The following is a 17336-nucleotide window of genomic DNA, read 5'->3' on the forward strand; positions in this document are numbered from 1 at the left end:
TACTGAGACAGTGACAATCATTAACACAATAACTGACATATTATAAAAGATTCACAATAGCATTAGCTTACAAACACACTAAATTTCTCATGTACATGCAAATATATGTATTAAAGAAGCTATCTAAGCTAAGTGCCAGTGAGATATGAACAGATGACACTATATGAACTAAACCAATATACAACTGACATACATTTATAATTATTTTCCTCAAAATATTATGAAAATACATACCAAAATTAAAAGTACTTGGGTTAAAAAACTGCTCTGGAGGTGGGTATGAAGGAGGCACCCCTCGATTTAAACTTCTCTCGTGTACTAGTATGTCCAAGATGTCATGTGGAGCAGTTCTACTCACAACTGAATCCAATGACCACAATGCAAAGTAAGAGCAATTATGGAGAGATTCTCCTGACCTAAAAGAAAATTTAAAAAGCACTGAGACACTGATCAGTTATGCATGACAATATCTGAGGGAGAAGGGGGTGAGAAAACACAGAAATCATACCTTAATGAATCTGGCATCTGTGCATGATACCAACGATTTATGTCAAATAGTCCTAAATATACAGAAGGCTTTCCCTGTCCGTATATATTCACTTGCCAGGTAAAGACAGAAACACTAGTATCAGGGGAGAGAGCTGCAAACAAACAAAAAAAAAACTCAACTATTTTTCAAAAACAGAATAAAGAATCTAAAAGTACATCAATACAAAAATCACTGTAACATTCAATTCATATTTCAATAGACTTATCAAAAACATTTCTATCATTTGAGACTCACTTATACCCTGATGTTCCTCTTTAGCTATTGGGAAGTTCTCATCAGAAGGCTTTGTTTCAGCTGGTAATACCTCAGTGATTTTGAGACACCAAAGTAGAAAATACAAAGCGATTTCAAAGAACATTCCCCCAAGGATGGTATACAACTAGCACAGAAGTTAATCTAACACATCAAATTTATGTCTTTAAAGTGAAAACTGAAATTTAAGCCCTGGCAATGCTGAACATGCATGGGCAGCCCTTATTTGTTGAAACTTGTCCAAAGTGGGTTTCATGGTCTAAGTTGATGAGGACGACTGACCTCTTCCTCAAGAGGACACCAGATCTAATTACTGATAGTTGTGAGCCACCATGTGGTTGCTGGGAATTGAACTTAGAACCTTTGGAAGAGCAGGCAGTGCTCTTAACCACTGAGCCATTAACTACTGAGGTTTATTTCTTTAGAGGAACTTAGTTGAGAAAGACAGAAACTTAGTTGAAAAAGACAGATCTAGCCAAATGGTGAAGGCAAAACAAACAAATACCTAGACTGTGGCAGTGGAACGGCACCAGAAGGGGACTTGGCAGGAAGAGAAAAGCAAAAACCTCAGATACCCCTAAAGGCAACTGAAAAAGGAAGGAAGACGTGGACAGGGAATGAGAAGAGAGACGGAATGTTAAGTTTCTGACATATTCATTTGGATGTGGAAACAAGATCACAAATTAAAATGTGAGAACTATGACCCAGGACATCTCTGGGATGAATGAACTCACTAAAATAAGGTATCTAGATACATGTACAGCCAAAGGCCCTGAGGCATCTCCAAAGGCTACACCTAAGGAAAAAAATTGGAAAATGGATCAATGTGGCATTTAAAGAAATCTACCCCAGGATCTTTTCCCAGAAGGAAGAAATACTAAGAAAAATTGGGGGAAGGGGGAGAAATGAAGGCAAACACAGCATAGCTAAAAATAAATAGATAAGTAACAAAAACAAACCACAAAGAAAAACATCCAAAGACAAGTTACACTAATTAAAATGGAGACTGTCTTTGTGTTGAATTGGAGTCAAACACTTCTGTATAGCAATCCAGAAAGCAAGAAAGACCTAAGAGCCTAAATAAATGACATAACCAGAATCTTAATTTTCAGCTGTCAGAAATATTAGTTCTAGAAATGCGTCATAAATCTTCAGTCATCACAGAAAATATTCAGAGTACTTTTAACTAACCTTCTCTCATACTTTCTTCCCTGTCCCCATGAGACGGGAATCTCTCTATACTTTGGCATCCCAACAATTTAGTATTGCTAGTCTGTCCCCTTAAGGGGAACAAGCCACCCGACAGATCCAGTGTATATCTTTCTTCGCAGTATTCTAATCCCTGCAACATAAAATAAGCACAAATTTTAACATTAGCTAAATAAAAGTGTTCTAAAAATAATGTATTTCCACACTAAAAGTTTTTGCACACAAAAGCTTTAAAGAACCAATCACTCCAAAGGCTTATAAAATTATATATACATAAATATAAATGCAAATACCAAACTAGATTTCCCCTCTCAAAATAATCACCAATAACTGTTGTAAAGCTGAATAAAACATGGCAGCACTCATGCACTAGTAGCTAGAGTATAAAGTGGAATACCCTAGGCCAGCAACTCTATCTCTGTGTTCTCATATAAATTCTTAAGAATAGGATTATATTATTTTTTTCATCTTTTTGAGACAAAGTCTCACTACATAGCCCTGATTGTCATCCTAGAACTTGCCTTGCCTCAAAAGACGGAATATTAATTCTTAATCAAAAGAGAAACTTTTATTCAATAAGCAAGATTTGTTTTTTTAACACCCCCCCCCTTCTTTTTTCTGAGACAGGGGATCACTATGTAGCTCTGGCTGCCTGGAACTCACTATGTAGATAAGACTGGCCTCAAGGTCACAAAGATCTGACTGCCTCTGCCTGGTGCTGAAATTAAAGGCTTAGAATTTTCTTTTTTGTTTTATTGTTTTACATTTTTCAAGACAGGGTTTCTCTGTATCTTTGGAGCCTGTCTTGGAACTAGTTCTTATAGACCAGGCTGGCCTAAATTCACAGAGATCCGCCTGCTAGGATTAAAGGAATGCGCCACCACCCAGCTAGAATTCTTTCTTAATAACAGATTCTTTAGCTCTAACAAAAGGCTGAGCTGTTTCCCAGGAAAATTCATAGTTATTAGAGTTCATGGACGCCTTAAAATCCATTCAGATACCTAAACACTAAGTTCTGAAAGCCTTTTAAAGAGTTGAGAAAATGTAGCTATTGGTAACATTCCTCTTTTTCAATTTAATAAATTTGGTTAGAAAATTTAAAAGTCATCTGAGCATTCTGATGTCTATACCCAAAGTTTACACCATGGCATATATTGCTTGACCTGCTAGGAAAAAGTCTGCTGGGTATTACAGTTAGGTCATAAACATCAATCTAGTCCAATCTCTCTATTCTGGGGGGAAATACCCAGAAAAATTTAGAGAACTGCAATGGCAAACTAGGTAAAAAATATTAGAAAGCTCATGCTCACTAACTTAGTATTTCTTCCACTATAGGATAAATACAACTTTCATTTGAATAAGAAACTTCAATACGACAAAGCAAAGAACAGAAAACAAAACTAAACCCCCAAAATGGTAATAGTCTAATTAACCACTTACCTCGTATAAGATTTGCCCTGACGCCAAGCATTTTCTGTCACCAAAGGCCAGCTGAAGCAGATGCAAACTCAAAACATCCCCTTCACTGAAAGAAAAGAGAAATTACCCACAACACTAAAACATGGAGCTTACATAACACATCGAATGCATGCGACAAATTCTACTGGATATTCCTCCTTCAGTAAGTATATTTTAAATATATGGCTGCCTAAAACTATCAACTGCATTTCCTACCTTCCTTTGCCCCACACTAAGTCCTGGCCTCTAAGAGTATGAACAGAACCATACCATGGCAACTACAGAGAGCATCCCTTCAGAGACGTGTTCTTTTTCCTCCACACTCTTACCTATGAAGATCAAGCTCCACACGAGAGAGTACAACAAGAACATGAAACAAGACACCAAATGAATCAGGTACAATGTGCACAGAGCACAAAGTGTGGTACCATCACATCTGGCAGTGGTGATGTATTCAAATGTCACAAACGAACAGTTCCAGTTTGACTCCTCTCCTGCTATACCCTCAGCCTTCATGACATGTATTTTTAAAAATACTAACCTATCTTGTGTGGACTGAACAGCCCATAAGTAACAGCAATTACGAGGATCATTCTCAGGTTCTTGAAAAACAACTGCATAGACAGGAATCCTTCCACCTTCTAGCTGTGTATAATACCTAAAACAAACAGAATAATTCATTGCTTATTTTTAAGTTAAAATTTTATCTTTGGGGGAAAAGTGCCTTGTATAAAAATCTGAGTTAAGAAGGCGCTGTCTATATGTTCCTAAATTCAGTGATTTGGGGGACTTAAGTCATCTTACCTTCAAGAACACAAGGGAGGGTAAAACCCCCAGGTAGAACAGGGATGACAACTGCTAAATCACACGTGTATACTTATGTGATAACTAGCTTTTAAGAGTCACATGAATACACACCATACCATATCATTCCTCAAAGAGTAGAAGAGATAGAACTGCCACAATATTCCAGATTAACCATTGGGAATTTTATCATCACTGCTGCTTGTTCATCTGCTTCTTCAAGACAGTCTCATATCACCTAAGCTGCTCTCAGATTAGTTAAGTAGCTGAAGCTAGCCCAAAACTCCTTGTTCTTCTGCCTCTATTTCCTCAGCGCTAGAGACATGATGACATTTATCCAAGACTAGCTGCCCTTTGGGTTTAAGTCAATTTTCTACTATAAAAACAGTAGACGCGGCCTTATGAGATGGCTCAGCCTATAGACAATATATTATGAAGTCTGATGGCCTGAATTTAATCCCTGGGATCTACATGGTATAAGGAGAGAAGAGACTCCTGCAAGTTGTCCTAACAGTCATATGCACATTGTGACATATGTATATGCACACACACCAACCCAAACTCACAGGCTAACTAATTCCCTTATCAAACCATGACTTAATTCAATAAAACTATTCTGTCATTTTTCTCATAGTAATTTTCAAATAACACATTATATTTAAAAAAAACCAATCAACTCAGAGAAAGAATTATACTTACTCTCTTTTCATGCTTTTCATATTCCAAAGTGCTAAGTAGCCATCAGAAAAGCCTACAGCAAGCTGATTTGTCCTGTTGATGTAACTCAGAGTAGAAATGGATATTCCTGATGGGCTTACTAACTGGAAACACAGGTGGCGTCCTTCTCTCATTACGCTCTCTCTGATGTGTGGTACTTCAGCGGGGATACCAGTTATAACTTCAAGGTCTAAAATAAAAAAAAAAAAAAAATAAGATTAAGAACCAAGTAAGGCCGGGCGATGGTGGCGCACGCCTTTAATCCCAGCACTCGGGAGGCAGAGGCAGGCGGATCTCTGTGAGTTCGAGACCAGCCTGGTCTACAGAGCTAGTTCCAGGACAGGCTCCAAAGCCACAGAGAAACCCTGTCTCGAAAAACCAAAAAAAAAAAAAAAAAAAAAAAAAAAAAAAGAACCAAGTAAGAGCCAACAGAGTTCAATTCCTAGACTCCATGTAAAGGTGTATATGGGGCTTGTCAAGATGGCTCACCTGACAAAAAACACCTGCCACTAAGAATGACCTGAGTTCAATTCCTGGGATCCACATGGTAGAGAGAACCAACTCCTGCAACTTGTCCTCTGACCTTCACATGTATGCCATGGCACACATGTCCTCTTATACATACACACATACATGTATACAAAATAAAAGATTTTAAAATAAAGACAAGAAGAAGAGGACTGAATCCACAAAGACGTTCCTGAGCTCTCTTTACATGCATACAACTCCAGTTCCCAGAATGCCTAATGTCATCATAGTATATGCAGGAAAAAACACTTATGAAAATTTTAAAAATATATAAGGAAATAAATAATTAGCCTTTTACCATTTCCTTCCATTTTTCTTGAGAAAGTCTCATTAAATAGGCTTGGAAGGCAGAGGCAGGCAGAACTCTGTAAGTTCAAGGCCAGCCTGGTCTACAGAGCATGTCCCAGGACAGCTAGGGATACACAGAAAAGCCCTGTCTCAAAAAAAAAAAAAAAAAAAAAAAAAGTAACTAAATTACCTGATGCCTCTACTTCATTCTGACTACAGGACAAGTCATCCAAACACAGGTCAATAAGAAGGATCTGTCCAACATCAGTTACCACAGCTGCCACTCCAAAAAGCCACCGAAGACTTGGATGTAAATGCTGGGTACTAGCGCTGGCTCCTCCATGATTAATTATAGGCTCAATAGCTGTTACCTAGGAACCAGAATATGGGATTAGCTTTTTTAAAGTGAGGAAATAAAACCAACTGTATAACAAATAAGTAAACATTACATAGAATCATAACTGCATGACATTTATAAATTCTAAACATAGTTGAATTCTCAGTTGTACTACATAATTATGCTATTATTTCAATATAATAAAAAACTGGCCAGGTGGTGGTGGCGCACGCCCTTAATCCCAGCACTTGGGAGGCAGAGACAGGTGGATTTCTGTGAGTTTGAGGCCAGCCTGATCTACAGAACAATTGCCAGGACAGGCACCAAAGCTACAGAGAAACCCTGTCTCAAAAACAGAATAAACAAACAAACAAATAAAATTAACTGATGTTTATTGATAGCTTAGTCTATGCTTGTCATTTAATAAATGCTCACTTAATGTTTATATAATCTTTTTACTGAACTATATGCAATTATCTGTTTAAAGATGAAATTGAAGCTTGGAACACAAACCTAAAAATCATAAATTTGTTAACTATACAACATAAACCTATAATGTTTTATTTTATCACTCTTAAGCAGTCACTTTAGAATTACCCAATGTAAACTAATTATTCCAGAAAATTTTAGTTTAACCTTCTGTGGTGGTTTGAGTAAGAATGCCCCCACAAACTCATCTATTTGATTAGTCACCAGAGAGTAGACCTGTTTGAAAAGAATAAAAGGATTAGGAAGTGTTTCCCTGTTGGAGTGGATTTGGCCTTGTAGGAAGAAGGGTGTTACAGGGAGGAGAGGGGGAGGTTTCAAAAGCCCACAAAGGCTCAGATTGTCTGAGCCTTTCTGCTTATGGATCAGGTTGTAAGTAGCTCTCAAATACTTCTCCATGCCTACCTGCATGCCACCATGCTCCCTCCATATTAAGACTCTGAAACTGTAAGCAAGTCCCCAATTAAATGTGTTCTTTTCTAAGAGTTGCCTTGGTCATAGTGTCTCTTCAACAACAACTAAACAGTGACTAAGAAACCTTCCAAATAACATAATGGCAAAAGAGCCAATGTGCACACCACCCCAGACAAGATGTTCGTTGTATTTTCTACCAAAGGCGGTAAAACCAGGGCTGAAGAAATGGCTAATTAGGCTGCTCTTTCAGAGGTGCAGGGGTCAATTCCCAGTACCCAAATGATGGCTAATAGCCATCTTTAACTTCAGTTCCAGAAAATTCAATACCTTCTTCTAGCCTCTATGGTTATTGCATGCATACAGTATACAGACACATATGTATACAAAACACTCATAACAAATTAAGTTTCAAAATCTTGGTTTTTTTGAGACAGGGTTTCTGTGTGTAGCTTTGGTGCCTGCCCTGGAACTAGCTCTTGTAGACCTGGCTGGCCTCCAACTCACAAAGATCCCACTGCCTCTGCCTCCCGAGTGCTGGGACTAAAGGCCTGCACCACCACACCACTCAGTATAAATTTCAAAATCTTTTAAAAGAGGGGTACAGACAATCTAAATGACTTATACTCAGTTTTTTTATTGTTTTACTTTATTTTTTTAAGACAGGGTCTCACTGTGTAGCCCTAACTTACCAGGAACTTACTATACACATAGATGAGGCTGGCCTTGAACTCAAGAGATGCACCTGTCTCTGCTCCTGAGTGAGGATGTGAGTGTACCACCATGCCTGGTCATCTTAAATTAGAATTTCTGAAGGGGCTGGTAAGATGGTGACAATGATACAAGTCTGACAACCTGAATCTGATGCCTAGGATCCACATAAAAGGAAAAGGAGAAGGTCGAGTCCTCTGACCTCCACACGAGCATGTGATGCATGTGCGTGCACACACACACCACCTTTAAAAATAAATTTTGAACTTTATACTGAAGGTGATAATTACATGAAAATATTAATTGTAAAGGTACAGTTAAAATAGTCTTTAAGGTAAACACATCTTGTAAGCTTTCAGTCTAGAGAGCAAAAGTATCTTAAATAGTACATACCCTTCCAGGAAGAACAACAGCTTTGACCACTCTTGATATTCCAAGGTCATAAAGACACAGAACACTCCCTTCTGCTTCTTCCAATCCTATTAACAATCCAGTTCTCTTATGCCAAGAGAATTCTTTCACTGCAAGGACTACAGGAGGCTGTTCATTTACTCCATTGAATCTATATGCAGATAACCGCTCTCCGGTTAGAGAGTTTACAACTTCAAGTTGTGGACCACAAGCTAAATATGCTAGTCCATTTTTCCCTATGGAGAAAAAAAAGAAGCAAAATCACTGTTTATTGCAATGCCACTGCAACACAACAAATCTAGTAGTTAGCTCTTTTAGATATGAATACTTAACTTTATTACACAAACAATCACAAATCCCTCCTGAAAGGAAAGCAAAGCATTTACAAAGTACAGTGATTCTCAAATATAAATAAAATAAAGATCAACTACAACATATAAAATCAAGCACTAGCCAGGCGGTGGTGGTACACGCCTTTAATTCCAGCATTTGGGAGGCAGAGGCAGGAGGATTTCTGTGAGGTCAAGGCCAGCCTGGTCTACAACAGCTAGATCCAGGACAGACTCCAAAGCTACACAGAGAAACCACGGCTCAAAAAAACCAAACCAAACAAACAAACAAAATCAAGCACTAAAGAGAAGGACTACAGGAGGCTGTTCATTTACTCCATTGAATCTATATGCAGATAACTGCTCTCCGGTTAGAGAGTTTTCAAGTTGTGGACCACAAGCTAAGTATGCTAGTCCATTTTTCCCTATGGAGAAAAAAGCAAAATCACTGCAACATAACAAATCAAGTACCCAAATTCATCATTTTATTTACTCCTTATCACAGCTCAGTAGAACATAACATAACCTCAAGTTTAATGCATTTTAACTTATCTAAAGTCATATAGGTAAAAAATTAACCCAAGTCTACATAAGTAGCTCCTAAGACCAGGTATTGTGGCACGCCTTGGAAAACCCAACACTTCAGAGACATAAGAACTACAAAACAGGAGTTGTGGTAATCTTAGAGTTTATAAACTTAGAAGATAACAACAGAAAATATCAGAATCTCCTCTTTGTCTCCTAATCCTATCCAAATTGCATTCCTCTGTCTTTAAAGTCACTGGATAGCCCAAAGTAGGTAAATACCAATCTAATTTGTTGAATGTTACTCACCCACTAAGCAAAAACTTAAAACAAAGAACAAACAAACAAAAAAAATTAAGAATAAACCCTAAACTGGATATGGTGGGGCATGCTTGTAATCCCAGTATTTAGGAGACACATCAAGAAGGGAACTATGTAGTGAGATCTTGTGTCAAGGAAAAACAAAACCCAAACTAAACAGAGCCTACATTTTCATGTGAGCAACTACTAGATGAATGACGGTAACTTTACTACTATCATGGCAATGCCCATTATTATCCTGTAACAATTTTCTTCTAATGGAAACCCTATCCCCAGGAGATTTAAAGAGTAAACAAACTTGTACCCAGGTGGGAAAGCTAAACTTGCAAGAGTTATGGGGCTCCTCCTGCTGGGGAGACTCTGACCAGAAGAACTGACAAGGAGTCACCAGCAAATTGTGACCTGCAAGAGGGCCCTGTACTGACACTGTACACATGCATATATGCAACCAAAACATTCAAAACATAAAAAATAAATCTTTACTACTGCGTGTAATTAGACACCCCATAGCAAATAAGACTAAAAAATTTTTAAATTATTTGTTTATTATGTATACAATATTCTGTCTGTGTGTATGTCTGCAGTCCAGAACCATTACAGATGGTTGTGAGCCACCATGTGGTTGCTGGGGATTGAACTCTGAACCTTTGGAAGAGCAGGCAATGCTCTTAATCCCTGAGCCATCTCTCCAGCCCCTCAAAATTGACAACACCATTGAAAATGGCTTTTGCTGGGTGGTGGTGGTACACACCTTTAATCCCAGCACTCGGGAGGCAGAGGCAGGCATCTTTGTGAGTTAAGAGGTCAGCCTGGTCTACAAGAGCTAGTTTCCAGGACAGGCTCCAAAGCTACAGAGAAACCCTGTCCTGGGGTGGGGGTGGGGGTGGGAGTGTGAAGAGAAAAGAAAATAGCTTTTTGTTTTGTTTTGAGACAAGGTTTCTCTATGTAGTCCCGGCTCTCCTGGAACTCACTATGTAGACCAGTCTGGTATTGAACTAAAGATCTGTCTCTGCCACCAGAGTGCTGGGATTAAAGCATACACCACCACTGCCCAGCAAAAATGGCCTTTTAAAGAGAGACTTTTCAGGCTGGCAAGATGACTCAGTGTGTGAAGACCTGATGATTTGGTTTCAATCCCTGAGACTCACATTTGGAATAACAGGACTACTCTGACAAAGCTGTCCTCTGACCTCCATGTACATATATGTCATGGCACATGACACTCCTATTTCAAAAAAAACCCTAAAAAAATAAATCCACGTATATAGTTTTTCTCAGTGGAAATTTTAGAGGTTCATGATGAACGGCCATCTTCTAATTTGAATCTAGTATTACTTTGTACCATTTGAAATATATGCACACCTTACATTTTGACATACAGTCTCTTCAAGAAATGAATAGTACCACAATGTCAGGTGGCTGGTATATCCTTTCAGTTTTGGATGTTTAGTTGGTTTTGTTTTTTGTCATTTCTTCTTCTATTGCTGAGAGAAGAAAATGTTAAAATGTACCTATGTTAAGAAGCCAACATGGCCTTGTTCCCTGGAAGGCCAGCCGTAGGCGGACTCCTGAGATTTAAGGCACCCTAACAATAATAAATTAAGAGTTTACTTACTAAAAAAGTTTATAATAAAAACTACAAAACCCTAAAAGTTTATAATAAGCATTCTAATTTTTTGCAGGGAAATATTTTTTTTAGAACCATTAACGTCTTCCCAGATAAGAAAATGAGGTTATAGGCATTTGCACATATCAATGAGTGCATAAGCCAGAGGGAGGTATTGGGTGTCCTGTTTCATTCCCTTGGGACAAGGCCTCTCACTGAATTTGGCACTAGGATGGCAGACAGCAAGCCCCAGTGATCTTTCTGCCCCATCCACACAATGCCAGGGTTATAGGTGTATAGCTAGGCATGTGTATATACATGTGTGTATGTGTAATTGCTCATAAGGAGACCAGGAGTTAACTTTGGGTATCTTTTACGGTTCTCCACCTTATTTTTGTGTCTTTCATTGAATCTGGAGCTCCCCATTTTGACTACAATGGCTGGGGAGGACCTATCTCCTCACAGCAATGCTGGGATTAGGTATATACTACTATGCCCTACTTTTACATATATGTTGCAGATTTGGGAACTCAGGTCTTCATGCCTATAATGAATTTTCTCCCCATCCCACTGAGTTTTAAATAAGAAAAACAATTAGAATACACTGCCCCATAAATTTAATGATTGTTCCAAAGAATATAGTTTTACATACCTAACTATAGGTATTATATAATATTCTAAGTTGGTTTTTAATAGATGCTAATAAATACTTTTTTAAAAACTTAACTGGTAAATTTCTTAAAAAAAAAAAAAAAGATTTATTTAGACAGGCAGTGGTAGCGTATGCCTTTAATCCCAGCACTTGAGAGGCAGAGATAGGAGAATCTCTGTGAGTTCGAGGCCAGCCTGGTCTCCAAGAGCTAAGTTCCAGGACAACCAGGGCTGTTGCACAGAGAAACCCTGTCTTGAAAAATAAAAACAAATAAAAAGACTTATTTTATTGCACTTATGTGTGGATGTATTTGTCTCTGTATGAGAGTATGAGATTACCTATGGAGGCCAAAACAATGTTAGATCTCTCGAAGCTGAAATTATTGGTTTATGAGTGGCCCAACATCTCACCTTCTGATCTCATGATTAGGTAGCAAGTGCTCTTAACTGTTGAGACCCTTCTGCATTCGTGCATGCGGTCATTTGTGCATACACATGTGTGTTGTGTGTATATGTATGTGCATGTATGTATAGGTGTGCATGTCCGTGTGAAGTGTAATGGAAACTAAATGTAGGACTGTGAGTAGGGCCAGGCAGCAAACGCTTTACCACTGAGCTGTAGTCCCAAAATAGTGAACCTTCATCCATGTTTTTACCTGCAGCAAACTTCCCACGCAGCACGGACTCTAGTGTTATCTCATCTTCCCCGAGAGCTTCAACAGTCACTTCTGGGAAGTGCAGGAGATCACTCGTCACGTGAGCTGTTAAGTCTTGCATGCTTCCACTGTAAATAGTTTTTTAAAAATAAAATTAGTATATTTGTTCTAGTGAACAGTACACTTCATTATTTCTTGTCAGATGGATGTGAGGGAAAGTGAGCCACATACAACAGTAAACAAAGTAAGGTATGTGTGTACATATGGGTCTAACATAGTCCCGCTACAAAATTCTACTTCCACCGGGCGGTGGTGGTGCATGCCTTTAATCCCAGCACTCGGGAGGCAGAGGCAGGCGGATCTCTGTGAGTTCGAGACCAGCCTGGTCTACAGAGCTAGTTCCAGGACAGGCTCCAAAGCCACAGAGAAACCGTCTCGAAAAAAACCAATATATATATATATATATATATATATATATATACACATACATATACATATACATGTACATGTATATTTCCTAAAAAATACTTCAGGTAAACAGGGGACTATCCCACGGAGTTACCTCTTTTTCCACACTTCTTTCCTTTTCCTTTTAATATGCTGGGAATTAAACCCAATACCTCTGCACTAACATTTTCAACCCTGAAAATTTTTTCAGTTAATAAAAAGGCGGGGGGACTCTGTAATGTTCAAAATCCCCAGCAAAACCTCAAAAATTGAATCTAATATCTGTCTTTTACTAGATAGAAAGGAAAAAAATCTAAATTATCTTTAATTTCTTTTACAAGACTAAAGTCCCTTTGTGACTTCTGTTGTAAATAACCAAAAAGTAAGGCTGTGATATACAGTTCAGTGGTTAAGAACACTTTTTGCTTTTGGGGGAAGACACGGGTTTGGTTCTCAGTACCACCATGGTGGCTCACAACCACCAATACAACTCCAGTTCCAGGGGATCCAATGCATTCTTCTGACCTCCACAGGCACCAGGTTTGCAGCACGTGTGTGGTTCACATACACACATGCAGGCAAAACACCCATACATACAAAATAAAACCAAAAATTCTGGTTAAATACAAAAGCATCTTTCTGAATGATTGAGATGAAAAGCAGAGAGGATGGGAGGGAGATAGACAATAGAATCCTGAGACAAGTTGGCTTTAGTCTTGAATATTAACTATCAAATCTAGTCCTGGTGTGCCTATCTTGTTTAATGCACTCTGAGTTCCAAAGAGGCAGACTCCTCAGGCTAAACATGGTGCCACCAACCTATAATCTTGATGTTTGGGAGGCACAATTTCCAGGCCAGTCTGGCCTAGATGGTAAGTTTTAGACCAGCTAAGGATGTACTGTAAGACCTTAGCTAAAAATAAAGTTCACAGCTATTAATTCTAGTCTATGCTGTCAAAATTACTATACAAGCTTGCTGCTTCAGCAACAGCTTCAATGTCCAAAAGGTAAAGAAGCAGGTTAAAAAAAAAATCACTTGAAAAAGACAGCAAGATTAAGTTTAATGTAGAGAGGGGAAAACTACACTAGATTTTCATTCATGAATTTCAAGACTCATAACAGTAAAAAGACAAGGCAGGGTGAATTAGAATCCAATCTGAAGCAGCCTACTATGTATAATCAGATAAAAAAAAAAGGGAGAAAGAACTTGCGTTGTAAAACAAATTGGCCTCAAATTCTCCTCCTCCTGCCTCCTAAGCACTGAGATTAAAGGTATGTGTCAAAATAAATTATAAATGTAATTTAAAAAACCCTCAATATTTAGTCTTTTACTTTATTTATTTTTTTGGTTTTTTTCGAGACAGGGTTTCTCTGTAGCTTTGGAGCCTGCCCTGGAACTCATTCTGAAGACCTGGCTGAACTTGAACTCAAGAGATCTGCTTGCCTCTGTGTCCCAAGTACTGGGATTAAAGGCGTACGCCACCCCTGCCTGGCTTCTTCTATTTTTTAAATATTATGAAGAACAAAATCTATAAGGCTAAGACATTTAAACAAAATACCATAAACCAGTTTTTGAAGTGAAATATGTACATATCCAAAGTAAATGAATTCTACCACCAAAGACAGTATCTGATCTAAGAGCAAGTGGACCATTTCTTTCTATTTTAATCCAAACATTAATCACCCACTGCTTTACTCTTTGCTTGTCATTTTCAGGCGGAATTTCATGAAGCCTGGGCTGGACCTGAACTCCTTAAATTTTCCACCTCCATTTCCCACCATCATTCCTGGGAAAAGTAGACTTCAAGGGCAGAGATCTATGTCCTGACCTCCAGAAGTCCACTTTCTACAAGAGGGCTTCATAATCACACTATCAGACACAGGGATAAATGCTACAACAGAGATACATATGCTGTGAAAAACAAACTGAGATTAAAAAAAGAATATAGCCAAAAGGTGGTACTTAGGGGCAGGATTTAAAACGTGAGAATTTAAAAAAGTTAAGCTGGCATGCCAAACTGAGGGTCAAACACCTTTTGAAGAATGTGAGCCTAGGACTGGTGCTGATTCTGTGTGGCTGAAATAAAAAATCCGTGAGATAAGGCTGGCCGGAATAGACACTCTACAGAGATGCTAACAGACAAGCTACCCGGGAGAACACTTCATTCTTGGAGTCCTTTAATTTATGAAGTTAGGATCTAAAAGGGCAATGTTTTATTTAAATGGAAATATATGCCCCAACTTTAAATGTTTACAAAAGAATTAGGTTGCCTTGCAAAATTGGTAACATTTGAATACTAAGTTACAACGTGCCTCACACCTGTAATCCCCACTATTTCCCAGGCTGAGGGAAGGGGCGTGCATAAAGACTGTCTGGTCTACGTAGGATGACTGTCTCTAAAAAGAAAGAAAAGTAAAAAGAGAGTAGCTCAATGATGGTTCCTGCGCCTAGCAGTGTAGTATGAGGTCATAGATTCAATCCCCAGAACCACCAAAAGTACAAAATAAATCACAGAATAGTCTTCACATAGCGTTTGTCCAACACCACATGAAATAAGTAAACTCACTCCAGTAACTTCCGTCTTCCAAGAAGCTGACAGTCAAAGCTCAAAGACAGTTCTTAAAGCCCGTGGATTCTTTAGGATATCAAGAGCCAAATTATGTTTCGTTCTAAAGAACCCACATTCTTTGAAATGTGTCTCCAACTGTCAAGTTTTTATAAACAAAAACAAAAGGCCAGCGCTTGAAGTAGAGATCGGTGGTGGAGCGCGTGCTTAAGATGCGCGAGGTGGTAGCTTTTCGATCACTGGCATCAAAAATAAACAAAAATAACAACGCTCATTTTCCTATAACAACACACCTCTAGAATGAATGCCGTTCGTTTGGGGAACCAAAAATCAACCGATCCCATGCTGGGGACACAACTCAGTGGCAGAGCGCTTGCCTGGCATGTGAGGACCAGAATGCGATCCTTCACGGTATCAAAAAGAACCGTTCCACAAAGTCAACAAAAACCACCTGTCTCAGATCGCGTCCACCTATCAATTCTAAAAGCAAATATAACCGACTCCCCGAAAAGTCAACCAAAGGCAAAAGTAATCGCCCCTAAAGCTCGCAGAAGAGCTGTTGACACAGTCATCTTAAAGGAGCTGTACCAGATCCATTCACTCCTGTGGCCCGCACGACCCGCCACCGCGAGTCAAACTTTGTTCGCCGCCCAGGACTCACCGGAGCCAAGCACAGGACCATGTGGAGCACACGCCAACGTAGGAGAGACTCAGAGCGCCCGCCGCTGTCTGCGGGGAACGCCCCACAAAGGTCTCCGTCGACCCGCTCCACCAAGACGGGTCGGGGTCTTGAGTCAGGCCCGCCCCGGGCGGCCGAGATCCGGACCACGGGCGCGGGAGATAAGCGCGGAGCCGCGACTCTGCCGCCATGTGCCAGCACTCGCCACCGAGGTTATGTAACTAACGCCCGAGCGCCGGAACGAGCCGCACCGGTCGCGGCTCGCGGACGCCGTTTTCCCCGCGCGGCGGAGCGCCCGGCCTAGGCCCGGGCCTCACCGTCCCGACAGCCCCGCCCTCGGCGCGCGGGCCTCCCGCTCCCCGTCCTACCTGAGCCCGCGGGCCAGGCCGCCGAGAGCCGCGGCGCCTGCTCCTTCCGTGCAGTCCGTCACAGCATCTCCCGGGAGACACGGCCCGGCGCGCGCCCCCGCCCGCGGAAGCCGCTTCACGCTCAGCCACTCTCCGACCCCCTCAGGCCCCGGGGAGCGCCTCGGCCTGGCCGTCCAATCCCGGCTTCGAACTCGGCCGCTGCCAGCGCCGCGTCCGCGCCGCTGGCGACTCGATTTACTGGGCTGGCACTGCGCGGGCCGCGCTCTGCGCAGTAACCCGGGCGTACTGCCCGAACCCCACACACCGCCTCTCCGCCGAGAGAAGGATCGCGGCCAGGGCGGGGAGCCGAGCGCAGATCGCGCTGCGGGGCCCGGACTTCTCGCGAGGGTTCCGGCCTCGGGTGCCGACTCCGCGGGAATTTTCAAACTCTCCCTGCTAGGCCTTGCGGAAAGGGAGAAATGGCAGACTGCTTTGGGAAGAAAGGTTCATTTACGTAAAAGGCAGGGTCTCCCCGCCTCCTAGGAGTGGATAGGAGAAAGACTACAAGTCCCACGGTGCTTTGCGTGATGGGCGTGGCGTAGGGAGTGGCAGGCTTTGCCAAGTTCGTGGCCCCGGGTATTCTGGCGGCGATTCCTGCTGGCAGCCAAGCGATCATCTTTCCTCTTTGACTGCTACACTTGCCTCGTGTTTTCCGTTCCGTGCTCCGACTTTTCATGCAAAAAGCGTACCCCAGACTTGAGAAACGTTTACTCATTTTTTCAAAAAGTCTAATCTTTTGTCATCTATCAGATCCTGGGTGTATTCTGCTTGCGCACGTGCTTAGCAAGCAGGAAGCTCTGGGTTCCAAGACGCCAAACCTATGTTGCCTTTTTGATTTGTTTTTTCATTTGTTAGTATTGAGAGACTGGGATTAGACTCCTTAGTAAGCAGACAGATAGGGAGAAAGGCTGTGGCGAATTTCCAAGCAAGCCAGCTTCTTCCTCAACCCCCTGCCTATGGTCTGGTTTGGTAAGGTTAAGGCCTGA

General features: G+C 40.8%; 1 protein-coding gene across 3 annotated transcripts in view; it reads right to left on the bottom strand.

The window, feature by feature from the left end:
- Ahctf1 (AT-hook containing transcription factor 1) overlaps positions 1–16715 on the bottom strand; it is a 56639-nt gene extending 39924 nt beyond the window's left edge. For 2 of the 3 annotated variants that reach the window (XM_041635274.1, XM_041635273.1), the window contains exons 1-10: positions 16312–16442; positions 12251–12378; positions 8145–8398; positions 5997–6177; positions 4973–5180; positions 4011–4127; positions 3452–3536; positions 1994–2144; positions 509–641; positions 235–416 (exon numbers count right to left, since the gene is read on the bottom strand). In XM_041635274.1, coding sequence (XP_041491208.1) covers positions 235–416; positions 509–641; positions 1994–2144; positions 3452–3536; positions 4011–4127; positions 4973–5180; positions 5997–6177; positions 8145–8398; positions 12251–12371 — 1432 coding nt within the window. In that variant the 5' untranslated portion in view covers positions 12372–12378; positions 16312–16442. Of the gene's footprint in view, positions 1–234; positions 417–508; positions 642–1993; positions 2145–3451; positions 3537–4010; positions 4128–4972; positions 5181–5996; positions 6178–8144; positions 8399–12250; positions 12379–16311 lie in introns of all 3 variants that reach the window. The other variant, XM_041635275.1, reaches the window with a different exon arrangement.
- Between the last annotated feature and the right edge of the window lie 621 nt (positions 16716–17336).

This window comes from Microtus oregoni, unplaced genomic scaffold, assembly GCF_018167655.1.
Source record: "Microtus oregoni isolate MIOR12 unplaced genomic scaffold, Mior012 000047F_ref0000412, whole genome shotgun sequence".
NCBI lineage: Eukaryota > Metazoa > Chordata > Mammalia > Rodentia > Cricetidae > Microtus > Microtus oregoni.